The following is a 25,775-nucleotide window of genomic DNA, read 5'->3' on the forward strand; positions in this document are numbered from 1 at the left end:
GCCATAGGAAGCAAAAAAACAAGGAAATTCAATTTTTTACAGCAACACTTTATTGCTGAGGACTCTCTAGGGCTTATTATTATATTAAACTTATTAAACTATTTTTGTACTTCTTTGAGAAGTCATTTCCACGTGACTTTGTTTATTATGAACTGAAAAACAAAATTAGAAATTATGTTATACCCAGAACTTTCCGGCAATAATGAAGTATGTTTTTGAGAGTTCACAGAAACCTAGTCCCCTAAGAAACTAACCAACCCGGTTATTAACCGTAAATTTCTGTTTTAAGTAATTAGAGGTCTCTGTACTAACCCATTTTAAGCAAAAATGAGTGACATTTTGCCAGTGGCCTACATTACACAGGCTACTCATGAAAGTTTAAGTACCCGGACAAATTTTATTTTGAATCCAAATGCAAGAAAATTTAAGAGTGTAGTAGTTAGTGTTCCTGGCTTTGAGCCAAGAGCCATAAGACATACCATCCACCTTATCGCATGTTGCCGCTCAACAACTGTTACAGAATTATTTGAGAATCCTAAGTTTCCGTTTTATTTCAAAATTTGTTTGATTCAGAGAGTCAAATGTTTTAGAAACATTGAAAATTGATGCGGCAACAATTTCGAATTGATATTGTTTCAGCTTCTTTGTGTTTTTTCTTGCATTCGAATGATGTAAAAATTTCATATTCGACTAGTTTAAGTTCAAATGTGTTCTCGTGATTATTAGAAGTGTTGCATTTATTTTGAGTAACCTACAAAAAATCACATTTTTAGTTTCATAACTAGAAATTGTTTAGTAGTTTTATGAGAGATTCGTGTCGAAAACGACGCTAGAGAAAAAAAATTGTTTTGTATTAAACTGCCTACTTTATAACTGTCTGTTATCTTGTCTTGAAAGAAATTGTGGATCGGAAAAATCTTGTTTGTAGTGTTTTTGAATTTCTTGTATCATTGATATTTTTTCAGTATTGCTGACCGTTTTCATGCGTTTAAAATAAATCTAACTGAAAGATTTTTTTAAATTCACTTAAGGCCTATCATTTCTTTAAAAACACTGTTTTCGGAGTTTGCAATGCAATCACTTAAAATTCAACCATGACTACATTTTTCATCAAAATGGGTCTTTTGCAAATTGCACACCCCCCCCCTCCCCTAATAAAATCATCATTATATATGAGACGACATCGATTTCCGCATCTTTTTCCATGAAATCTTCATACATTTTATGTGTCATCGAGAAGTCCCCCCATTAACACAGTCAACCTACTCATACCTAAGTCTATGGATAAATTTAACTAATTTGAGACGGTATCCTGAAATTCCATTTGTAAAAGCCCACAACTTTACAAAAAAGATCACAGTTAAAATATCTTTTCAAATTTGAGCTCAATATAACAATATATTTTGGTTGATATATAAAAATTTCGTCAAAAAACCTTAAAAAGTTTAAAATTTGTCTGAAGAAAAAACCCACCCCGAGCACAAATATTCCGTCATTTTCGTTACGAAAGTTGAAACAAGACTGCTCTTATTAGAGCGAAGCCCTGAATAATCCAAATGCCTTTTAAGGTCTATGGAGCAGTACTTGCATGAAGAAATTGAATCTATTAAAAAATGAAATTTAAAAAATTGAGAAATTTCGTGAAAATCATCCCCCAAACGCCATATAAAGTACATGGGTGATAAATATCGCTCCTAGTCACAAGTTCACTATAATAAAAAAGCTTCCTTCAACCAGTTTGTAGCGATTTTAAGACGGATTAAATCTCCACTTACGCGTTAATAGCGCGAAGTAAAATAATCGTGAATATCCGTGCAAATTGATAACATGAAACTCGTGAACTTGTTTAGAAGTAGCTTCTTCACTATAGCAGCTATAAACGACTTGACTCATTACTCTTGAGTCTGTTATTTCCAGCGTTCACATCAACTTGTTCAAATCAAGGCTGGATAAACACTGGGAAACTGATATGTATGATACATCCTTCTCGGATGACGTCCACAGAAGGATCTTATCGACAGAGGCTGAGAAGCATAAAGATCAAAACTTACCTGTGTACCATGACAATCTTTGAACTCAGAACTTTCAGAAAAAAAAGATCAGAAATGACAAATTTTTCAAACTCAAGCTCAGCTTAACAATAATCTCTGAATAATAAAAATGTAACAGTCGCCTACTTCGGTCACATATGAGGCTTAAGAAAAATGGGCCCTATAACCATTGGCTCAAGAGTCAGGGACACTATCTTTTGTGTTTTTCTACCTCAAAACGGTCGGAGCCAATTCGGTTCACTTGCGACATGAGACTAGAACCCGTTACAGCTTAAAGGCCACTACCAAAATATCCCCCACTCTAGAAAATAAGAACGTCCCCATACTTAGGTCTCAAAATACCCAAAATACACGAACGCCGTTAAAAACAGGGTTCGCCGTTTTTCTTGCTTTTGTAGCTTCTGAGGTTTAATTATTTTGGAGCGGCGAGGTAGGAGGGAAGTGATTCTAAGAAATTTCATTTTTTTTCTAGCTTGGTAGCTTCTGAGGTTTTATTATCTTGGAGCGGCGAATTGTTATCCGTCCGGATTATATATAAACATCCTGTTATAGTTTTATAAAACTGTCACACTAAGCTTTTTCTGCTCAAAATGATTTATGTCCGGCCTTGTAGGCTATCGGTTTACCCTGACCTTAACGTACACAAGAAGAGACACAGAAAAGTCTGATTATGTGCGAGTTCATTGTCGCCATTTTGTTAACTATCGTTCAGTAACATTAACAATAAAAGACCTTGATCGCTTCATCTTGTTACTTAAGACTAGCACGTAGATTAAGTAACACTTGCTGGTTTCCTTCAATACTGAACAAGATGCTATTCAATTAAACCGAAAGTTGCCAAAGTTGAAAGAAGCCACTGCAGAAATCAGAAATTCCAGAATTAGACCGGATCGGAGTTTGAAAAAAAGAGAAGAAGTGCAGAACCTAGTTACGGAAGCAAAAAACTTGAACGATCAGGAAGGAAACTATGTATATCTGGTTTGAGGAACGCAGATACTAAAAGTCAAGAAGAAAGCAAGACTAGAATATTAAACTTCTGGTACACAATTAATGACACTCTAACATAAACGAAACATCAGGAATTGATCAAACTAATTGAAAATAAAACGAACCCTTAAGATGTAATTGCTCTCGTAGAAGCAGAACCAAAAAATTCCAAAACCGAGTGGAATCCAGCTTGGTACAAATTTAACAACTGTAATATTAAGTCAGTAAACATGAATTCAAACGACTGCGGGCGAGGAATTTTAATTTTCGTAATTAAAATTATAGACTACTGCATTAGACAAAACCCGAACGAGTTACAAGAAATGATGATATGTGACAATGCTATTGATCGAAAATTTATCCGCTTGGCAGTTGTCTACCGGAGCCCAAATTCACCAGAATTGAAAAACGATTGCCTTTGCCAATCAATCAAAGAACTATGCGAAAAAGATGTAAAGGATTATACTGTAATCTTGGGCGACCCAAACTTTCCATCAACCAACTGGGATGATTGCACTATAACCAAGGACGAGGAGAGCAAAGAATTCAAATTTCTAGAAGCAGTTAGGGATGCATTTCTAACCCAACACATCGATGAACCAACTCGCATTACTGCCGGAGATAAACCATCACTACTAGATATAGTTTTAACTGATGCCGGTCTAAGCGACCTGAACACTAATATCCAACCACCTCTGGGACAGAGCGACCACGTTCTCATAGAGTTACCCGCGCACCGCAAAATTAGTAAGACTATGATTAGATACAACTTCGCTAAAAGAGACTACCGCCAAATGAGAGATGAAGTAAAAAATTTGTCGTTTCTTCACAGTGAAGACAATGTTGAAAAACTTTGAACGGATTTGTTTGAACTCCTGACTGAACTAACAAAAAAAAATGTGTACTATTAATTAGGCTCAATCCAGATTGCAGAAACAACTTACTATTCACCAATACCACTCGACAGGCAATCAGAGCAAAAAATAAATACTGGAAAAGTTTTGCTCCAAAAGAACAAAAGTAAATTTTGACCACTACAAAGAAAAAAGAAAAGCTGTTAAGACAGTTACTCGAAATGATCAAAGGGCAAAGGAAAGTGAAATAGCTAAAGATGTAAAAATGAAACCAAAAAACTCTAGAGCTATGTGAGACAGAAAAACGTGATACAAAAAATAATACCAGCTTTTGTGCAGGATGATGGATCTTTAACGACCAATGAGATCAAAAAAGTTGAAGTTTTGTCAAAGTTCTTTTCATCAGTCTTCACTCACGAACTACCAGGAGAATGGAAGATTCCAGAATTGGATATCACCCATCCAATAAAGGACTTAGAAATAACAGAGCAATTGGTGAAAGATCAACTAGACTCACTCAATACATCGAAATCTCCAGGGCCCGACGAAAGTCACCCGAAACTTCTGTTTGAATTAAGAGATTTCCTGACTCCAGTTCTAACAAAAAATTTCAACAAAACTTGGGACGAAACGAAGCTACCTGAAGACTGGAAACTTGCTCACATTGCCTCTATCTTCAAAAAAGTGAAAAAGTTGTTAGCTGACAACAATCGTCCAGTAAACTTTACATCAATAGTTTATGAACTATTTGAGAAAATAATTAGAGCCCATCTCATGGAACATCTAGAAGAAAATAAAGTCCTTGTAAATGAACAGTTTGGTTTTCTGCCCGGTAGATCATCACAATTACAACTACTGAGAGTGCTGGATGATTTCAAAAAACAATGGGTAGTCGCCGAGAAACGGATGTTATCTACTTGTCTTTCAAGAAAGCGTTCAACTCAGTTCCGCAAAAAAAGACTGATAGGTATCCTAAAACAATATGGAAAAAAAGGAAAAGCACTGGGCTGGATCAACAATTTTTTATTAACAAGACGACGAAGAGTTGTGATAAAAGACAGTAGATCTGAATGGAAAGATGTTGTGAGTGGGTTTCCACAAGGATCTGTACTGCGACCTGTTTTGTTTGTAATATGAATAAATTGAATGCCAAACACAGTCATATCAAAATTATATTTATTAGCAGACAATGCAAAATTATACAGAGAAATTACCAGTAACAAAGACGTTGAGTTGCGGCAAGAAGTTCTCAGAAAAGCCGAAGATTGGTCAAACAAAAGTCTTTTGCATTTCAATGAAGATAAATGTGTACATATGATAATCTCAAATGGAGGATCAAAAAGTGAAACAAGATCATATAAACTTTACAATAAACAGCTTGAAACGGTAGGAGAAGAAAAAGATCTTGGAGTGATGATCGATAGTAAACTCTCCTTTGACTCTCGTATCTTTGCAAAAATTAAAAAAGCAAATTCTATCATTGCAGTTTTTAAGAAAAAAAAATTCATTAAAATGACTATACCTGTATTTTTAATGTTTATAAAGGCCTCATTAGGCCTCATTTGGAATTCTGTAATCAAGCCTGGTACCCGCAGCTAAAGAAGAACACAAGATTAATTGAACTTGTGCAGCGACGAGCGACACGAATGGTACAAGGGCTGCAGACACTAAGCTAAAATGAAAGGTTAAAGAAACTAGAACTATCGTCACTTGAATACCGCAGAAGGCGAGGAACAATGATCGAATTGTTCAAATTAGGTTACAATGTTATGAAACAAAAGCTACGAAAGACATGTTCGAATTGAATAATTGTGACACAAGGACAAATGACAAAAAAGTAAAGAAGGCCAATTTCGAATTGCGGAAAAACTTTGTTACCATTAGATCAGCTGCAGATTGGAACATGTTGCCAGGAGAAGTAATTGACTCGAAGACCTTGAACGCTTTCAAGAACAACCTGGACAAACATTGAGAGAAAAGCAGAATTAATAAGTTTGAGACTAATTAATCGAAAAGGAGTTTATCATGAGCTGATCGATAGAGGCGACAAAACGCCTAAAAGATCAGAAAAGAACTGAACTGAATTGAACAGACAATCCTACCAACCCGGCTATATTTAAATAGAAGCTATATGTTTTTAGTGTTCTTAAATCACTAACCAATTTTTAGCCAAGCGTCTTGCCATTTTCGTCCAACATTATGATTTTTCCCCAGTGAAATCATGATCTACCGCAATTTCAATATTCATGTTTTTTAAATGCGATGGTTTTGATCAACAAAACCACACGAATTCTGTCAAAAAAAAGCTTGATAAAAAGTCGAATTTTGTCAAGAAAAAAACTATTCTGAGCATAAATTTTCCGTTACTCCTGTTACAAAAAACCGAACAAAAATGGAATCTATTCCAAAGCCTAATGAAAAAACATGAGTTTAAAAACATATTTTAAATTGTTTAATTAATTTTAGAGGTTAAAAGTACTTTAATCGTAATAGTAATTCACAGGTCAACTGTGATTGGCTAGCTTTTTAACATGGTGGTTTAGAACCAAATTGTATTTGAGTTATTGTAAATAACATTTGTAAATTGATGTTTTATCGCCATTTAGATTAGTTTATTGTAAAAATACTGACGATGCACATAGTTGCGAAAACGTTTGAAATTTATTTTTTAGCAAAAACTTCTTCACACAAAAATAGGTCTAGCTATGCTTCACTTTTCCAAAGCTTTCGATATGATCTTTCTGTAATTACATTTTTCTTGGTCAATTTGATGGCCAGGACGCCATACCAAAGATACAATACCAAAAACTCCCATGAAAAATAATTCCATTCCAAAATCTTTCTTGTACAAAAATCTGCCATACCATAAAACCTCGTACCAGTTGAAAATATCACATAAATTATGAACTCGAGTCATAATACATGCGTAATCAGAAACAAATTTAGAGTTAGTGATATCTCAATAGGGTCGCACTATCAATGAACAACGCAAATTTACACTAGGGGACAAAAATAAGCGCACATTCAGGAGGTAACTCTCTAAAATGTAATGTTTCAATGTTCATTTTGGACACAATTTCCTTCGAATTTCATTAACGTTTCAAAAATACCGAGAGCAAATGATTAGAGCTACCCTTTATAAACTATCAACCTTTGGCTTCAAAGACATAAAAATTTTTCCGTGACTGGAAAGGACAGATTTCTTCTTCTGTACTAAGTTTTGCTTCTTACTGAAGTCTTTCTCGAACAAACGGAGTAAATTAATTGTTAATGGACGTGAAACATTTTCAGCGAGACAATGGAAACAATCAGTGTGAAAACTTTACTCAAGTCGAAAGCTTCTCAATTTGTTACGCCAAGTAGAAATCTTAGTGGAAATGAAGAAAACTGGCAGTTTCAGTCCCGGAAAAGAACTGATAGTTTTATAAAAGGTAGCTCTGATCATTTGCTCTTGGTATATGTAAAAAGGTTTGTGAAATTCAAAGGAAACGTTGTCCAAAATGGACAATGAAAACAGGCATTTTGGGAAGTAAAAACTTGAATTTGCGCTTATTTTTGTCCACTAGTGTAAAATAAGTAAATTCAAGCTGGACTCCTTTTCTAGATTAAGATACAGACAGCATGTGTAGAACTCAGTGTTAATATGGCCTTGAATTAGAACAACTCAGTTGACAATATGTACACGCTGCATTGATTATCTCACCCTTTAACTCATTGAGTAGTCAGAAAGAAATCTTTCACTTCACAAAAAAAAGAAACCTCACAAAACAGCCAAATGATTAATATTCTTGATGGCCATGAAATTCAGAAGAAACGCGATTCAAAGACATCAATAACTGGCGCTGCAGCAAATGGAGATCATATAAGTGCCCAAAAACTTTAATCACTTGTGGGAGCGATATAACCGCTAACAGCAACGAGCATAGTCACGATCTCAGAACAGGACGATCAGAAGCTCGACAACTAGCTCAGCATATGAAGCAGAGAGTTAGATATCAACGATGTCCAGTGAGGAACCAAATCATCGCAGCCAGTTTGGGATTAGCGTAGGAAGACAAGGCAACCCAACTGTCTCTGTCCTCTCGGTCGGCGATAACGCGTTCTGTTAACAGAAGAAAAAAACGACATCCCTACCCACTATTGCCACAGATAACCACGATTTCGATACATCGGATCGTTTCACGCAATTTGACTTTTTAGAAAACGAAAACAAGATTGCAAGACCACCAGGTTTTTGGTGATATTGAGAACCTCAATGCACTTAAATTTTACAACAGAATCTGGCTTGTATACAATTTTATTCGAAATTTCTCCAAGTCAATTTTACCAGCTCTACCCGGTACATATCGAGTTTAGCGGGTTCCATTCACCTAACCTCTATGCTCTGCTCAGCAACAATTGCTTACGAACCTATAACAGATTCCTAACCGCACTTGAATCGCTTTATGGAGATGTAACCCCGAAAAACGTTTAAATTTTCAAATCCCGGCGTTGATTGCTTATTTGTGTCTCATAATCCATCTGGTCCTAAAAGAAGCTTTTTTTACCTCTCTCAGTGCTATATACGGAAAATATCCAAATAAAGCCTCAAAAGGATTAGTCTTAGCGCTGAATTTGTTTCTTGCTAATAGTTTTATGCCGTAGTCTAAAGTGAAAATCTAGTTCAACCTAATAATTGAGGAAATATACGGTGCCAACCAAATTGGATATTTTACAAAACGATCTCAAACCATTATACGAGATCACGGCTCAATTTCAAAAAACGTACATTAGAGGGAATTTGATTGGCCGAAAAACGCTGCTTACTTTTTTTTGGAATCATTATCAAAAAACTGTGTGTGATTTAGCCCAAACCACATATGCAATTTAAGTGAGGCATCTAAGTGTTGCCACTTTGACGCTTTATTTCAGGGCAATCATCCTTCAGTATATGCAATTCTTGAAAAAACTCAATTGATTGCTATTATCAAAAACTTAACGTTCTGAAGGCATCCGTCGGTACTATCAACTATTACCGGAAAAAGTTGTGTGATAAGAAAAAATATTGAACCACCGATAACTAGTTTATCCACAGACTCTTTAACATATTGTCTTAGTTCCGTTCAGCTCATAATTTAACCTACTAAATGTTTTTTTTTCTTTTTGCCTAATTTGTCTTTTTTGCCTAAGTTATTTCATTTTAAAGTATCTTTCCACCGTCCCGGAGAACAACGAAACGCAATATTTTCTCTCTAGCAGTTTCATCCCAGAATGGAATAGGGACCTGTCGGGTCTTTGAGTATTGCGTCTAGCAAAAAAAATTGATCAAACCGAGAATGGATAATTTTTATCAACTAAAATGGCAAGCGACTTGCAATGAAAATAATTTCAAAGAAAAAGTAGTGTGATAAGAAAATTTCGCAAAAAACTCTTTTTCAAGTTTGTACTGACCTGAGTTTAAGCTGTTTTAGTGATTGAGTTTTCATTTTGAAAGCCAAGTGATTAGCAAAGTCATTTATGTTCAGATTTTGTGCAGCAATATTTTTTCGTTTCTTTGATTTTAACCGGATTTTTGTTTTTGCTTTGGTTGATTGAACACCTTGATTTTCAATTCTTTGATTCTTTATTTTTTAACTTATGGTATCTTATGACGTAGGCAATTTTTCAGAACGAGGTATTTTTTGGAATGGGTTCTTATCGACTGGAATCTTCTCGTTTGAGATTTTAAGGGAAGGAATATTTTGTCATGTAACCTATTTTCATGGCGGCAATTTATCAAGTTTTATGAGTGGAAGAACAGCGAAAACTGTACGCACAGATGCCTTACAAACCTCAGCCATCTCCACAATTTTTGCTGCTGTTTTCACGATGCGCCACGGTTCACGTCCCTGACAAGAATTATCAAGTTTCTGGGACTCTTTCTCAGCGCGCGCCGGGGTTAATAGCAACAACAAGAACAAAAAACGTGATTGAGGGCTCAAAAGCAATTTGTTGAAGGTACGATTCAAACTCGATCAAGTAACACTAACAGACAAAGTAAAAACAATTCAAATTTTTACAACCTTAACTGCTTTGTTTGAAGGACGACTTGGAACAACATTTTTGTTGTCACCACCAGTTTTTCCATTTGCTGTATTTTTTTCCCAAAATTCACACAATGTGGAAACCTCTAAACGCGCAAATTGAGTTGTTCAAAGCAAAAATGTTTTCAAATTTCGACAAAAAAACACACTTACTTGTGGTGACAGACCTAATGTAAACTACTGGTCCAGCAACTAGCAAGGTCAAAACAGCCTTGCTACCTCAGAAAAAAGAACGAATTATTGACAATCAATGAGAGCAAAACAACACTATGTCAGCATAGTAAAAGGACAGGAGGAATCCCGAAAGCAAAGGGCAAACAATTCGCGATTCTGCGTTCTCAGCCTCGAACACGGAAGTGTCAGACTGTTCACCAGAAGAGGGGATACTTGAGCCAAGTAAGAAGAAGAGAGATACAAAGAAAACGCCGCCAACAATCTGGCCGTCAATACGAATAAGAATTAGCACGCTATCAAGAAAACTGGGCAGCGCGATGACAATAATGCAAGTGGGAACAAAGAGAGGTACTCCTCAACCATCGCCAATCAGGAAGCAGGTCCAATAAAGGAACTGATAAAGAGATTAGCCCACCAGGCAGACAAAAAAAATCAGAAGGAAGTGGTAGCGTGGCTCGAGCTCTTAAAGACTTTGCAACAAGAAAAGCCCACCGAGGTGGTAACAATCACAACGAGCAGCGATTCCCGAGTAATTGAAGAAAAACTACCACAGGCAAAAAGGGTGACGACTAGAACAACAACGAAGAGGAAAGAAAGTAAGAGAGAGAACAATCCTAGAGGAGAGAGAAAGAAAGGGCGATGAATTAGGATAAAAAGTACAAAGCAAAACTAACAAGCTAAAATTCAATTTTCTTGTAACCGGGGAAGAAAAGTGTTATCCGTCCGGATTATATATAAACATCCTGTTATAGTATTATATGTAAGACTGTCACACTAAGTTTTTTTTGCGCATTATCATTTATGTTCGGCCTTGAAGGCTATCTGTTTACCCTGACCTTCACGCACACACCCGAATACAAAGTTTCTCCCAATTTCAATGGCCGGAACAACAAAATTTACCGAATACAAGATTTCTCACATTTTTCGCATAGTCGGAACAACAAAACGAGACAAAGAACTATGAGCTAAACTGCAAAAATTTGTTAACTTCTGTGAAACATAAAGTAAAATAAAAAAATAAAATAAGTCAAATTCAACGGAGTGCCTGCAAATCGTGGGGTTTTTGCAATAAGACTAAAAAAATTGATTGTACATTTAAACCATGAGTCTCAAATAATCTACTCAAATTTATTAGGTCTTGTACCGCCAAATACATTTATCTCGATTTAGTTTAAAAAATTACCAACTTCTGAAAAAAAAAGCAAAGAAAACGGTCAGATAGAGAAAAACGACCGCGTTAGGATGACTGGAGATGAAGATGCATTTTCGAATCGGCTATTTTTTCCACGCAAATCTAGAAATAACTTACAATTGCCTTTTGGGACCAAGAAGTAACACGTGAACACCATTCAGACGTATTCAAGCAAGCATTTATAATTTTCCAAAAAGTTTTTACCGAATGAAGAAAAACACTGTTAGAATTTTCTGGTTATGAGCTCATTTAGAAGTTTCATTCTTCATTTTTCTCATCAATGCCTACTAAAAGTCCATCCTTACTACATTTTAGCTAAGGCAATTAAATCTGTTGTTACAGCGGAAGCTGCTACAGTAAATCATCGGAATGCTAATTTAATCTTTGCCCATACCCGGCGTTCCCAGTCCATTTAGAAAAAAAAAGACATTAATTATGATTGAATTTGTATTCCGTTTTGTATTCCGTTTTGTTTTTGCATAGCAAACCATGAACCACAAAATGTCAGACAATTTTTTCCCCACCTTTTTTCTCCCAATGCTTCGATATTTTACTTTTGAATTGCTGTTGAATGAACGCACTACATTTATTTAAACATTTTTAAGACAGTTTTAACATTTCAAGTTTGGACAAATTATAACAAAGCCAAAAAAACAACCTCAAATTAGCAATGATTTCTGAACAAGTAACGTTTAAAGTGTACCCGCATCCAGTTCCAAGCGTTAATAATCGATTATATTACGATTTTAGTACCAGTCTCACTAAAATTGCGAAACAATCGATTTTAATCAATTAATAATCAATTATAATCTCTCTTTTTAAAATCAAAATATAATTAATTATAATCCATTATAATCGATTGTAATCGATTATTTATTCGTCTATTTTTCGACACAATTATAATCGATTATAATTGATTATAATCCATTTTTTTATTCAAATTTCTATTTCATTAGTTTTGCACAAAAATCCATTATAATCGATTATAATCGATTATAATCCCTTTTGTTTGTCCATTTTTGTCTTCGAAGTTGCATCTAAAATGTTTATATTTTATGCTTTTTGTGGACGTTGGTCCCAATGAAAAATGAGACAAATATTTTTAAAGTTTTCCAATTAATTCAAATTTTTAAGTTTTTTTTTCATTTCTTCCCCAATAGAGTTGTTTTGCGATGCATATTTTAAGCTTTTTTGAACACCAAAACATCAGCAAATTGATTTAGTTTCATGATTGATTCGGAAAATTTATTTTTCATCTACCGCGAGAACCTTTCCACTCATATGAAAGGATCTCTATGAAACTTTTGTTTCGTGGTAAAACTTTGTGTTCAAATGAACCAAAGTGTTCAAGAGATCTCTCTTTTAGAGATTTTCTAATTGACACAAAAAATACAACCCATAAGATATAATTCGAAAAAAGAAAAATTTTGGCAAAATAAGAGATTATAATCGATTATAATCGATTATAATTGATTTTAAGGGTTTTTAGTAAGAACTATAATCAATTATAATCAATTATAATCGATTATAATCTCTTGGAAAATATCACGATTATAATCAATTATAAATCCCTTAAGGACCTAATTTTGGTAATTATAATCGATTATAGTTGTCAAAAAATCATCATAATAATCCGTTATAATCGATTATTTACGCCTAAACTTGGATGCGGGTACTAGTAAAAACTTGATAATGCTGTTTCATTGAATAATTGATTAAGTTATGAACTAACCAAGGAGTTAACAGATGTTGTTGCATTGACAAATTGATGACGAATAAAAATTCTGAACTAATTGAGGCGTCCTTAATTAACAATTCTTGAAAAAACAGACTTACTTCGTCCTTTGACGTTTGGATCGTACCCAATGTTTTCTATTCTCTTCGTGTTGAAAGTGCTCACTCGTCTGATAATTCCATGCACCTGGAAAATTTAATCACCTAAAATAACTGAATAAAATTGCAATAACGATCTTAAATGCATATGATTGAAAATTTCTATGATTGATTTTTTAAAATTCATTACTTATGTATAACTGCGTATAACCGAGTAAATACATCGATTTTCGGAAATTTATCACGTCTACAAGCGAGAACAGCAACATGAATTCATTATTATTACAATTACCTTTACAATCATATCACCGCACTGTTAAAAAAGGGCAGATTTTTTGTAGTGGAGGGTTTTCAAAAAAGTTTGGTGTGCCTCCATTTTTTTCTGGTAAAAGTCTGGACTGACAAAAAACTGTTCATAAAAGTTTTATACAGTTTTTACATTTTCTGTGTTCGAATTTTTCGCCAAACAATTAGTTCGAACAGTTCACGAAGTGGGATGACACTACGGCGTTGTATGTTGGTTTTTCTTACCGCCCAATTTCAAATACCTCAAAGAAATGTCCTAGGTTTACATGTGACAAACTATCGAAGCCGTTCAAGTCGTTATTCGGAATCCAAAACCAATTTTTTCAAGAGGGCCAAAGACAAAAGATTCTAATCAAGGATGTTCAGATAGTAACAAAAGAAAACGAAGAAAAATAAAATTCAAACGCTTGAATTATTGTTTATAATAGATAAACACAGTTTTTTTGAAAAGAAATTTCAAAGAAACTTCCAACGAAACTTCCAACGAAAAATTTTGTAAAATTGTATTTCGAAACTTTTTCATTTTGACTGAAACAATTGATTTGGTCAAAAAAAGTTTATTGCCTACCATAGACAATACACAACCTTCTGTAATAGTTTTCAAAATTTCAATTTTTGAAAAAATCTAAAAAGATCTAAAAGTTATTTTAATTTTTTCTTTCTTTTTTTTAAATAAAAAATTTTTGTAAAAATAAACGTGGTCAACAATTTTGCGCAGCAAACGTTTATGCTTGTTTTGTATCGAAATTTTGTTCGTTGCGAACAAAAAACAACATCGCATAGAACATTTAGGACCCGTGAAATAAAATGACAATGAATTCAGAGACATAAATGAGTTTTTCAAACCATTTTTAAAAAATGAAAGTTCTAGGTGAGTGTTTTTTTTCAATATTTTAAAATCAGTCGTCGCTATGAAAAAACAGCGAGTTTTTTTAAACATTAGAAAGCAAGATTGTGTCCATCGTTATCTCTACGCAAAATCAGATAGTATTCATACACATCAAATGAAGAATTCAACTGATCTTTACTTTTACAATGAAAACTTTTTGGTACTGATTTTGATTGCATTAATTGATCAAAAAAATCTAAGCATATATCAACAAACAGACCAAAAGATAAAAATTTTGCCGACAGTTTGAGAGCTAAAGCACTAGAAACAGATAGAAAAAGAACTGATCAACTTTTTCTGGTAGTTTTTCTTTCTATAACGCACGGTACTCTTACTTATTTTTTTTCAATAGACAGAGACTTTTGTCAATTTTTAGCATCCCCGCACTGAATTTCATGGATAGTAATCAATTACATTGTGTTTTTATGGTTCCATGACATTCTACCCTATTCCAATCTACCCTATGCTAATCTACCCTATACTATTCTATCCTACATACCAATCTACCCTATACCAATCTACCCTATACCATTCTACCCTATAATTAAAGCAATTGAAACTTACCCCATCCTCTTGAAGAATCCGAAACAGTATATTTCCGAACAAATCAAAGAACCATTAATTATGATCAAAGAATAATTGACGCACGTGAACAAAATATCAAAGCAACGTAAAACTTGCGCGTTCAAAATGGAAATGAGTTCAAAGCATGAACGAACAGAAATTTTAATCCAATGTTGCTATAGAAATGCGTTGCGGCTATTTCTTAAATAAGCAAGATCAAATTTGTCCGACACGTTTTCGATTTCCTCAATGACCAAGTCAAAAGCAGCATTGACCATTTCAACTGGTACGAAACTTAGAGCTGGAATTAAGCGCAATGACAAATTGAGATCCTGATTAGTTTCGTACAGTCGCTTCAGGCCCACTTCGTTTATTTTCCGGTTGAACGCTTGACATAAGTGAAAATAGCAGTTTTTCAGCAACGCTCCGGTATGGTGACTAGCGAAAGCGTTCAGTGCTGCACGTTCAAAATCGAGGAGAATGCGGTGAGGCTAGTGGTTTTCGGTGATGGCTGATAACCACTTCAGTAGCTTTTTGTAAGTGTGTTCTGTTTTGTTGGGCAACAGTGCATAAATGCAGGGGGGGGGGTAAAAGCCAGCGAGTTGAATGTGGATGGTGTAGCGTTGATAAAACTGAATCGGGCAAACTTTGAACGCTCCATCACACAGCCAAACATCTCGATGTAATATCAAACTCTGGATATTGTCCCGATCTCCAAAAATCAACACCCTTTCTGGATCTTCAATGCTGCTATCGAAGACGCAAAAATCCTTATGTTGCTTTGGCACTTCAAAATGTCTGTCGACAATTGGCGGCAACGTGGGTCTATCATTTACCTTCTGTCGATTGAGGGCCCGGTTAATAGCCGACCGGCAAGGAAGAGCTAATTGAACTGCTTTTTCTTCGGAGACAGACTGCAGGCCGTTTGCTATAATTATGCTGTTGTGTCCTGTTTCATTTTCTGCACGAGAAGCCTTGCATCCGAACGACCAGGAAATACTTCGTGCGTGTGCTCATTTCTACAGGAAATAAGATCGTTTTCTCTGGTTATTGCTGTCGTTTTGCATTTATGGGAGCCCCATCTTGAACACTTCCAGTGAATGTTTCCATTCTTTGTTTCCTGTTTTTTCGTAAACTCGTGGCCACCGATTACAAGCGTTCGCTGATTCTGTTGGGATAAACCCCAAGAAATTTGACTCATTTTAGTAGATGTTATTCCAAAGAAAATTGATATAATGACGTAGTTTTCTGTACGTGATTTTGAAAATTGGGGATTAAAACTTGTTAATTGAAATAAATTTCAGATTTTGAGGCTCTAATTGCGATTTAGTCTTTAGAACAATTTCCTTAAGTGAAAGACTCAAATTGAGTCCAAAAATTTAGACTCAAATGAATTAACACGTGCTGTATCTTTCCGATTCTAATTAGGACTTTGAAAGATTACATTTTGATACCTCCTGCCACCGTTTTTATTGTTAGCAGTCTCCACATATATTAAATTTAATAGATTATAATTGATTACAAATGGGTTATATTTTTTGACAGATCAATGTAATCTATTTTATTCAATTATAATCGATTATAATGGATTCTTTAAACTTGTTGTTAAAGATGTATGAAATTTTCAGCACAGTGCAATGTTGTCGCAAATTTGCAGGTCTTTTTGCTTTTGATATTATTATTAAAATTGCTTTTTTTTCAACTTTTTCTTTTCACAAATTTTGTTGTTTATTTTTTTTCTAGTTTCTACTGATCTTTTTTAACTTTTTCCCAATTTTTATCCCTCGTTCCTTCTTTGTCCTCCATCTCATGTTAAGCTCCATTTTTAAGCCAACCCCCAGTGTGTGTGTGTGTGTGTGTGTGTGCGTATTGTGTAGCAGGTTCTGGAAAGTTGTTTGGTGGTTGGGAGGCGGGTATTAAGGTGTGTGGGGGAGGTTGTGTTGAATGGGATATGGTGGGGGAGGGGGTGTGGGAATTGAATTTTGGGGTAACGGGTACACGTGAATGAACACGTTCATTCGGGTTTTAGCTTTGGAGAATGTGCTCCAAAGTATTGAGTAATCTTTTCATATTTGCAGAAACAATAATCAATTTTGGTTGATTTTATAAACGAAAACAATGGATTGTATTGAAATAAAAAATGAACTAATATTTATCCAGCTAAATGGGCATGAAAATCAATTATACGGGTTCAGTTTTCTGCCGGTATATTCCATTATGATCAATTATTTTCCATGAAACTCAAAAACCAGTCGATTGCACAAAATACGATAAGGCAATATGGGTTTCAATAGGGTTCGTTGTTATTTTCACAACAAGTCTTTTTTACCAATACTCCTTTTTCTGTCAATAAATGGGTTCATTTTGTGCTATTTTGTATTAATGTAATTAAAGGGTGGCTTCGCCTCTGTGTTAAAGTTTCATTTCAATCTTTTTTGTACGTAATACAGATAAAAGATGGAAACAAATTAACTTGTAGTTTTTTTTGCGATGGAATACCAAAATGTGAAACAAAATAATACTGAGAAGTGACACATAGAATACGATTTTTTGCTGTAAAAAAGTTATTATTGATTTTTTTCGTCTAAATTGTTTTAGATAACTCAGTTGAAAACTGATATAAAGGGAGTTTGAAAAAAACTAGTGCAAATGGGGCAAATAGTCTTTAAACTTCTAATTTTTTCATGGGAATTGAAAATATCAAAAAATGTGCAAAAAGCAATAAAAAAGATAATTTTGATGGCCGTTAAAATTTAATTTTTAAAAGTTCAATTGTATGTCACGGCACGCCCCAAAATTAAGATATCAGATCTCATAGTTTTGATTGTACAATGATAAATAAAAAAGACTGACAATCACCTGCACAACTCCAAATGCTTTCAAGTTTTGTTGAATCAACTTTTTTTTCTGATTAAATCATTGGCAAGTTTTGTCAGAGATTATTCAAAAGTGATCTATCTGGAATCAAGCCGTAACATGCCTAAACAGTTTGTCGAGATCAAATTGTTTTCATCTCTGCGAAAGGCTGATTTTATAAGCCAACAACTTTTATTTTTCTAACAACTGCCAAAATAGTGAACAGATTTTAGAGCTGATTTGAAATAACCGGACAAAACGAGTTTTTCAAACTTTATACAAGTTTTCTCAATTTGGGCTAATATTAGACAAAAACTGAAGAGAAAAAAAGTTGCTTAGAGTTTCACCAGAATTATTATTATTTTTTAAATTATTATTATGATTATTATTATTATTATTAGTATGATTCTTATTATTATGATTTTGCAAAAATTGAAACCAAAATTTTAGCCCAAAAATGTGCTATTTGTTTTTTTTCAGTTTATAAGAAATACGCTAACACTGCCGATTTATTTGATAACGAAAATATATCAAAAGAAGCCTGTGCGAGAGAAAAAGTTTTGCTTGATACCCAAAAAAGTCACTGCTACTAGATAGCATTCAAAAATCTTTGCTTTAAACAAACTTTAAACATTTTGCTTAAGTACTTGGATATTTTACCTGTCAAAACTTTGTTCGGATGTGTAAGAGACTCCTTTTGATATAATTTTATCATCAATTATTTGGTAATTTCAGCGTTATTCGTAATTGAATAAAAAAAGCCAAAATGATCCATTTTTGGGGTAAAATTTTGGTTGCGAAAACTAAATTGCACCATAGTAATTCTGATTGAATTCCAAGCAATTTTTGTTCTGTTTTTTTTTTATCGAATGGTAACCCATTTTGAGAAAAATGCATTTGAAGTTTAAGTTTCGCTCGTTTTGTTCAGATAATTGAGCACTGCATTTTGATTTAGATGTTCAGTACGGGTGAATAGCTTTATTAGACTATGAATGGCAGTCAAGAAAACTTGCTTGCCTAATTAAACAAACAATTCTGCACTTACCATGTATCCTTTGGCTAGTAGAAGTTCTGTGAGGTAGGATCCGTCTTGACCTGTGATTCCAGTGATAAGAGCCACTTTTTTCGTCCCGTCTCCAGACATAATTCTTTGTGGTTTTTACGGCTGCAACTCGGTTCAAGGTCAATAAATAAACTTAATTCGTAGTCGAAGATGTCGTAGACAGATTTTTGCTGATTCAAGGTGTGTAATCAGAGCTGAAACATCCATTGATCTTTGATATTTATAGAAAGTCTAGGTTTATACTGGATGATTTCAAAAATCGGTGCAATAATACCAAAATCAGTGCGACTTCCAGACTTGTATAGCCAAATATACAGTTTAAACGGAAGTGTGGAAACAGAAACAAGGTCTCTTTATTACTCGCCAGTCTTACTTTTCTAGTACATAAAAACCAAAATCTTCCATCACCCCCTTAATGGATTACTTAACAGTTAAGCTTTACTGGATATATAGAGAATTTATTACCACCTCAGACAAAAAGGAGAGCTGTTAAAAAGATTTAATATCAATGTGATGCGCAGTGGTGGACGCCCCCCCCCTCTCAGGGATTTTCCTTGAATTTTCCGAAAAGTGCACAAACACGGCGTTTTCCGAAAAGTGCACAAACACGGCGTTTTTGATCTGTTTTTCCAAAAGTTTGACTTCAGCGCAAAATTTTTGGCCAAAATGAGGTTTTTATAGTTTTCTGGGAGTGCTCGGAAAATCAATTTGGTTGCTTGGAAACACAAGGTCGACAAAAATTTTGAAAACCCTCCTCGAGAAGATCCTAGATCCTCCCCTGGCGATGCATAAATAAAGATTGCAAAATTTTGAAAAAAAAACAATTTTAGCTTTTGGCTGATACGTTTTGAAAAAATTTCCCGATTTCAGAGCAAGCATAATTTTAAAATGAAGCAAAATTAATCATGGCGCAACATTTAAAATGTTTATAACGACAAATAGTTCTTATAAGCAAATTGTGATGCGCCGCTCTCAATGCCAAAAACAAGAGGTCAATTAAAGTTTCGGTCAATTAAAGCAGGCAATCGCATTCTACTTCAGGCTATCTTTGGGTCGACGAATTGAATTTCCGAGCTTTTCTAGATCATCAAACAGACCCTCTATGTAGCCTATAAATGTATCTATATAAATGCCTATAAGTTTTGATCAAATAGCGCGCTCCTCCTTCAGAATAAGTAATTAGTGGCGGCGCCCAACGGACTTTTAATCTAATTTTGAAGTGAGTAGTCGTGAAATAGTACCAGAGGATGACCCTATGAGTGATAAGGCGGTCGAGTCACGTCTTCGTCTCCTCCCCCGAGTTCTGACCGCCCTGTTCTCAGGTGGCCGCTCGCATCTACCTTCGGCGCCAATATATACTAACTTTGAAGCAGAGGGCGCGCCGAAAAAACGCTATTTTTGTACTTGTTGAAAAAACTTCATCAATATCAATTCCACGTGGTTTAAGCCGAATAAAACACGAATCTCTTCAACTTTCCCACCCCTTTTGCAAAAGGGGGGTATTCGTCGCTAGGTATAAAATTCGCATGTTTAACCGTTGAATTATTTCATTTTAGGGGCAATTTATTTTATTTGGCAATTCGGTACTGGGTAGTTACCAAAGGGGGGAAGTAGTTAAAGAGATCCAAAACACACTTACCGATTTTCTATCTGTTGAGCAGAAAACTTAAGGTAATTTCAGATAACGTAACAAAGTTGTAATGCGTTACACGTAGCAATATAGGTTTTGATTAAGTTTGTTTAGTAGGGGTTTTGGTCAAACTTCAGCCCTAGGTCTATATGTTGAATAAGTTAGGTCAAATTTGGTTATGGTACCCGAATTGTTAGATGATAGAACTGAATGAAAGATTTTACATTTACAATCTGCTGACTGTGAGATTACTTTAGTACATGCACCAGATTGCAAGTTTTTTCACGTCTTGCATTTACCATTCGTTACTTGCGTATATATTTTTTTCATCTCAGCGTTTAACTCAGTTTCATAAAAGCATAGAGTTGCTAATCATGCTGTGGTTTGGTGTCTGTCATCGTTACCAAAGCCAAGTCTAGATCTAAAGTCACTTTCAAAAGATCGAAAACACTTCAACTCGACATGAATTTAACAGTTCTTCAAACGATCAAGTAAAACTTAAACTACAAGGAATACATCCAACAATTGTAGGTGCCAGTCCTTTTTGCAAATATGACAAGAAGCCCGTGTCAATTAAGGTCTTATTTGATTCGCCCAAAAATTTACATCGGTTCGAAAATCGGTTGGCTGTCAAAAAAAAAGGTTGAAAAAACCTTCGCACCCGTTCGCCCGCTCGAATAACCAAATCAAGTTCTATTCTTGAGTATCCAGAGATACCAGCTAAAGTAAGCTCAAAATTTTTCCAAAAATTCCCATTGCTGCTACTTGTTCAGCATTTGTTGCTATTTTAAAAAGCTCCATTTTGCAGATGTATAATTTAATATTGATGTAGAAAAAATAAGCAAATCGCATCTTTGCCTATTGAACGAACATAAACTCTTCCAGTTCCTGCTTATCGATAGGTTTTTCTGTGCAAATAACCTCATAAAAAATTTGGAAATGATTCAAGGCGGGAATGGGAAATGCCAACGACATTTTGAAGGGAAGTCTTGTGGGTATATGTTTTTTTAAAAATCGTTCAAAAGTAAATAATAGTCAATTAATTTCTGACCTGCTTATTATCGGTAAAAAAGATTTCCGCAGGGTAACCGCCGTCTAGGATGTAATTCCCTCAAAACCAGGCAATGTAAGAGAAAGGTAGATATTCAGACTACGAGTGAAGGAATTTCATTCCCAAAGGCTGAGGCAATGTAACAATTTCCGTATGTGTACCTTAAACACTATTTGTATCTATACAAACACAGTAATGAAAACCTCATTCAATTCCTTTGCTTTTTTCAGTGAAAAATAAAGGCAATGCATGTACGCTTTCAACTGCAGCGGGAATAAATATACTTTATCGGTTTGTTTGAAAAACAGCTGATTTTTTTTTAAACAAGGCGATAGTATAGAGATCGCTATACGTTATAATGAAATTGAGCCAATGACTTGTTAAGGATTTAATATGGTTTGTAAACCTCCTAAAATCGAAATTGGTGGTTGGCGTTCATTTTTTATTGCAAAAAATGAGCAAGATTTCTCGTATCAGGGAAAAACCCTGATTGATCCAACTGCTCTTTGGCGTCAGTGAAGAAGAAAAATGTGCAAAAAATGAAAAAACTTCAAATTTATAATTTTCATTTCTCTGATACATTTCCTAATTTGTCACCCACACGCTATGTAAAGTACAAATTGATATATTTTTTAGTCTGGTGACGTATAAATACGAGCAAAAGGTGAAGTCCCATTTGTACCAACGTTCATTTGTACCAAAATGAAAAATCGGTCATATTTGTACCAAAATTATTCAAATCGTTTTCTGATTGGTCGAATTGTGAGCCAACGAATTATTACACTAATTTTCTACTGTTCAAACAGAAGAAAACTAAGCAGCAGAATAGTGACCGCCGCAGTCGCGCCAACGTGTTGCGACCTTGACAAAAGAGGTTAGGACTCTAAACGAAAATTAGAGCCGATTATCGCCGCAAAGCGCGCCCACCGGCGACCTTAAACCACCAGCTTAAAATAGTCGGCTTAGTAGTCTTTGGCCAATTGAATATTTTTGTTACTAACGCGATTTTTTTTATTTTGGTACAAATGGAACTGATTTATCATTTTGGTACTTGTGAATATCCTCAGAGCAAAATATTTACCTCAGCTCAATTTGAAATGTCACAATAATGTAGCGTGCTGCTTACGCTTTGAGAGGGCTAAGTATAGTGCGCGTTGAGTATCCCAGTTCGATAATTTGTTGCCAAATTGACACAAATTTCAATCCTGCAAATTTTGAACAAATGTTTGCAGGGGAAAACTTTCATGTTTGCAGGGGAGTGTTTAGATAGGTTATGTTCAAATAGGTTATGATGAAAAAGGTTATCTCGACGGAAAATTATGGTTCCTTATCATATATAGTCAGTTTTAGTTCTTCAGAACAACAATGTCTAAGACGAAGGAATTACAAAAAAAAACATTGACTTACAATCAATATTTTACAATCAAATTGCAATCAATATTTTTTTTCTGCTAAATTTAGTCTGAATAGCTACATCTACATTTTTTTAACAGATAGAGCGAATAGACTTATGATACGATAACACCTTTAAGCACATAGGAGCATTCTTCTAGACCTCAAATATAGGCGACAGAAAAATTCATTTTACGTCAAAGTTTCTTGTCACTTAGGCACAACATTGGAAAAATTATCAATTTGCTTCGCAACTATCCGAGATTGATCCAAGCATACATAGAATTGTTAAAAAATCAAATAATAACTTTAAATTACAAAAGAATATTAAATTTCAGTTTTTCATTTCTATAAATGGATGTGAAACCTGTACAACAATTAAAAATTGTTTCTCCTATATTTTTAGTCGCATGTGATTCTGAGAATCAACGATTTCAAAAACGTTTGAAATTTTTTTTATCACCAAAAATATTTTAGTTTTCAAGCCTAAGTTTCCATTATCAAATTACGTAACGATGAAAAAACCTCTAGCAAAAACAATTAGCTTAAAAGTTTTTTCAGTTCTTGTTATTTTGCAATAAAAACAAGAGATAATTTTATTAGTAATCAGGTTTAAATAAACCGAAAGTAAAAAAAAATAAGGGTAACTCTACAAAATAAGATGCAAATCAATTGTAGTTTTTGCATTTATTCATTGCAGTATAATATTTATCAAGTGTTACAAAGAAAAACCCTACCACGCGAAAAAAAATTAGCCAAAATAAAAAGAACATTTATGAACTTTTGACTCCATACGTACCTATAATTGAACGTTTTGTGATTCTATCTATGGCTAATACATTTCTCAAAATGGCCGATGTTTGTTACTATTTATAGCCAATATATTTTTTAAATCTATGATGAAGTTGTTTCTATAACAAAGGCTAGCTTGAAAAAAATTTCAATTCGTTTTGATTGATTTTTAACTGGTCTCGAAGAGTTTTGGGTAGAGTTTTTTGGAAAACTACAAGAATTATACTAAACTTTAAATGAAGAAATTTTAGGCGTCTAGAAAAATTTGGTTACTTACTTAGATTGCTTAATTTCAATTTTGAAAATTTTGAGGGCGGATTTCATCAAAAACCATACAAACATCTGTTACACTCTCAGTATCGTAGATACCATAATCAAAACGTGCTTTGCTTAATCCAGTGTAGGGCAAATTTGACAGTTTTCAAACCCACAGAAACATTTTAAAATGTTTTTCATCAGAATTGAAGGAAACCACATCACTGAAGTTCAATATTGTTTTGTTAAAAACTATGATTTTCAAGACAAACTCTTAATCCGAAGAAAAAACGACAGCAAGCATGCACACGAAAAACATTAATACCTATATTTTTCGAAAGTTGGAATAACACACTGCTTGAACATCAGGGAAAAGCGCTGAAGATTGCAAATGCCCATTATTTGGTCTCGATCAGTTTTTTTGGTGAAAAATAATGATCGAAAAAGTTTTGTGGTCTAAGAAAAAGAAATTCTAAATGTTGAAATTTGAACCGTACAGGAAATTAGTTTGGCTTTTCAGTTTGCTTGAATTTACTTTGAAACATTTTTAGAATAGGAATGTGCCATCAATCATAGGTATTTTGCGCTACTTTTTCAACATCATTGAGAGAACTTTCAAAGCTTTCCCTAGTTAGTCCAAAAAAGTAGCAAAAATAGCAAATTTCAAAACCCGACAGTTTTACGCAAAATGATTGCATTACAAAAATTTTGTACCTGTGACCTCAATTTAAAATTTCATAAGGTAAAAAAAACAATTCCTTAAAAGTTATTAGTAGTTTTGATCAGAATAAAATAAAAGAACCTAATTATACAAGTACATATTTGAGTTATTGCTTTTTAGCATATCAGAATATTAGATGGAGCTTTTTTTTATCTAATAAAAACTTTGGAGGGCCCTTTTATTTCTTTTATTGTGTTCAGGTTACTGTTTTTTAAAGCTAATCAACTACGTACGACCAAAAAAAGTTGAACTAGCTAATTTAAATTTGAAGTTTTTTCAGTCAATTTTTTGCAATGAAAGTAACAGATCAAATTTTTACAAACCGGTTTTGTTTGAACTGAAAAGAAAAAAGTAAGAACAAGTGTTCAAATTAATAGATGACTTGAATGTCTTTCATGTACTAAAACCTTGCATATTTTAATTTGCTTGTGATTTTGTCAGGGAGGTAGGTCCGCAACCTGAAAAATTTTAGCCGTTTTTATATTAAAAGTGTGGAGTTTTTGATAGCATAAGTAACAACTACCAAAACACTTTTGGTACTATGTGTGAACGAGCGATTCTTTAAAGAGGCCGACTGTTTGTTTCTTTGTAAATTCGACAATTTTTCAATTTTTTTTTTTCATTTTTCAGTATAGACTGCTAATTTTTGTTATGTTTTGCTGCCAATTTTTCGGTCTCATGGTTTTTGAATTAAATTCTGTCACTTCACTTTCACGTTTATATATATTACTTTGCTTGCACTAAATAAACGTCACTCGTTGAATCCTATGTTGGCGTTGCATACAAGTTTTTCTTTTTTTTGTCACAAACTATCTGTCATTTTTTAACCATATTTGGAATCGGCTTCAATATTTCTGGTTGTTTTTCATCTTTTTTCAATCCTAAAAATTTTTTCAACTCCTAAATTCTTCGGAAATTGTTTTTTTTTTAACCAAAACTAGATTTTTGCAATTTAATTGGTTTATTCAGGCTCGTTTGAGATCTTCGTCGAGATCTTTACATGCTCATTTGTATTCTTGTTTTTCTGACGAACGTTTTTGTGGGACAGTTTTGCCAAATATAACAAAAAAAAAATTTGCATAAAAGAAAAGTTAACGGATAAA

The 25,775-nt window shown here is 34.1% G+C and overlaps 3 protein-coding genes across 10 annotated transcripts in view; 1 reads left to right on the forward strand and 2 right to left on the reverse strand.

The window, feature by feature from the left end:
- The window catches only part of LOC134845634 (GDP-mannose 4,6 dehydratase-like), a 50,973-nt gene extending 29,189 nt beyond the window's left edge, over positions 1-21,784 (reverse strand). Inside the window, exons 1-3 of one of the 2 annotated variants that reach the window (XM_063862645.1) lie at positions 21,513-21,784; positions 18,814-19,025; positions 13,157-13,241 (exon numbers count right to left, since the gene is read on the reverse strand). In XM_063862645.1, the coding sequence (XP_063718715.1) occupies positions 13,157-13,241; positions 18,814-18,912 (184 nt within the window). In that variant the 5' untranslated portion in view covers positions 18,913-19,025; positions 21,513-21,784. Of the gene's footprint in view, positions 1-13,156; positions 13,242-18,813; positions 19,026-20,470; positions 20,888-21,512 lie in introns of those variants that run through there. The other variant, XM_063862644.1, reaches the window with a different exon arrangement.
- The window catches only part of LOC134845631 (metal transporter nramp1 homolog), a 505,909-nt gene that overhangs the window by 436,388 nt on the left and 43,746 nt on the right, over positions 1-25,775 (reverse strand). The window lies entirely within an intron of this gene.
- The window catches only part of LOC134845632 (TATA-binding protein-associated factor 2N-like), a 159,948-nt gene that overhangs the window by 29,913 nt on the left and 104,260 nt on the right, over positions 1-25,775 (forward strand). The gene's annotated exons all lie outside the window — the stretch shown is intronic.

The sequence above is a fragment of the Symsagittifera roscoffensis genome, chromosome 5 (assembly GCF_963678635.1).
Source record: "Symsagittifera roscoffensis chromosome 5, txSymRosc1.1, whole genome shotgun sequence".
Taxonomy (NCBI): Eukaryota; Metazoa; Xenacoelomorpha; order Acoela; family Convolutidae; genus Symsagittifera; species Symsagittifera roscoffensis.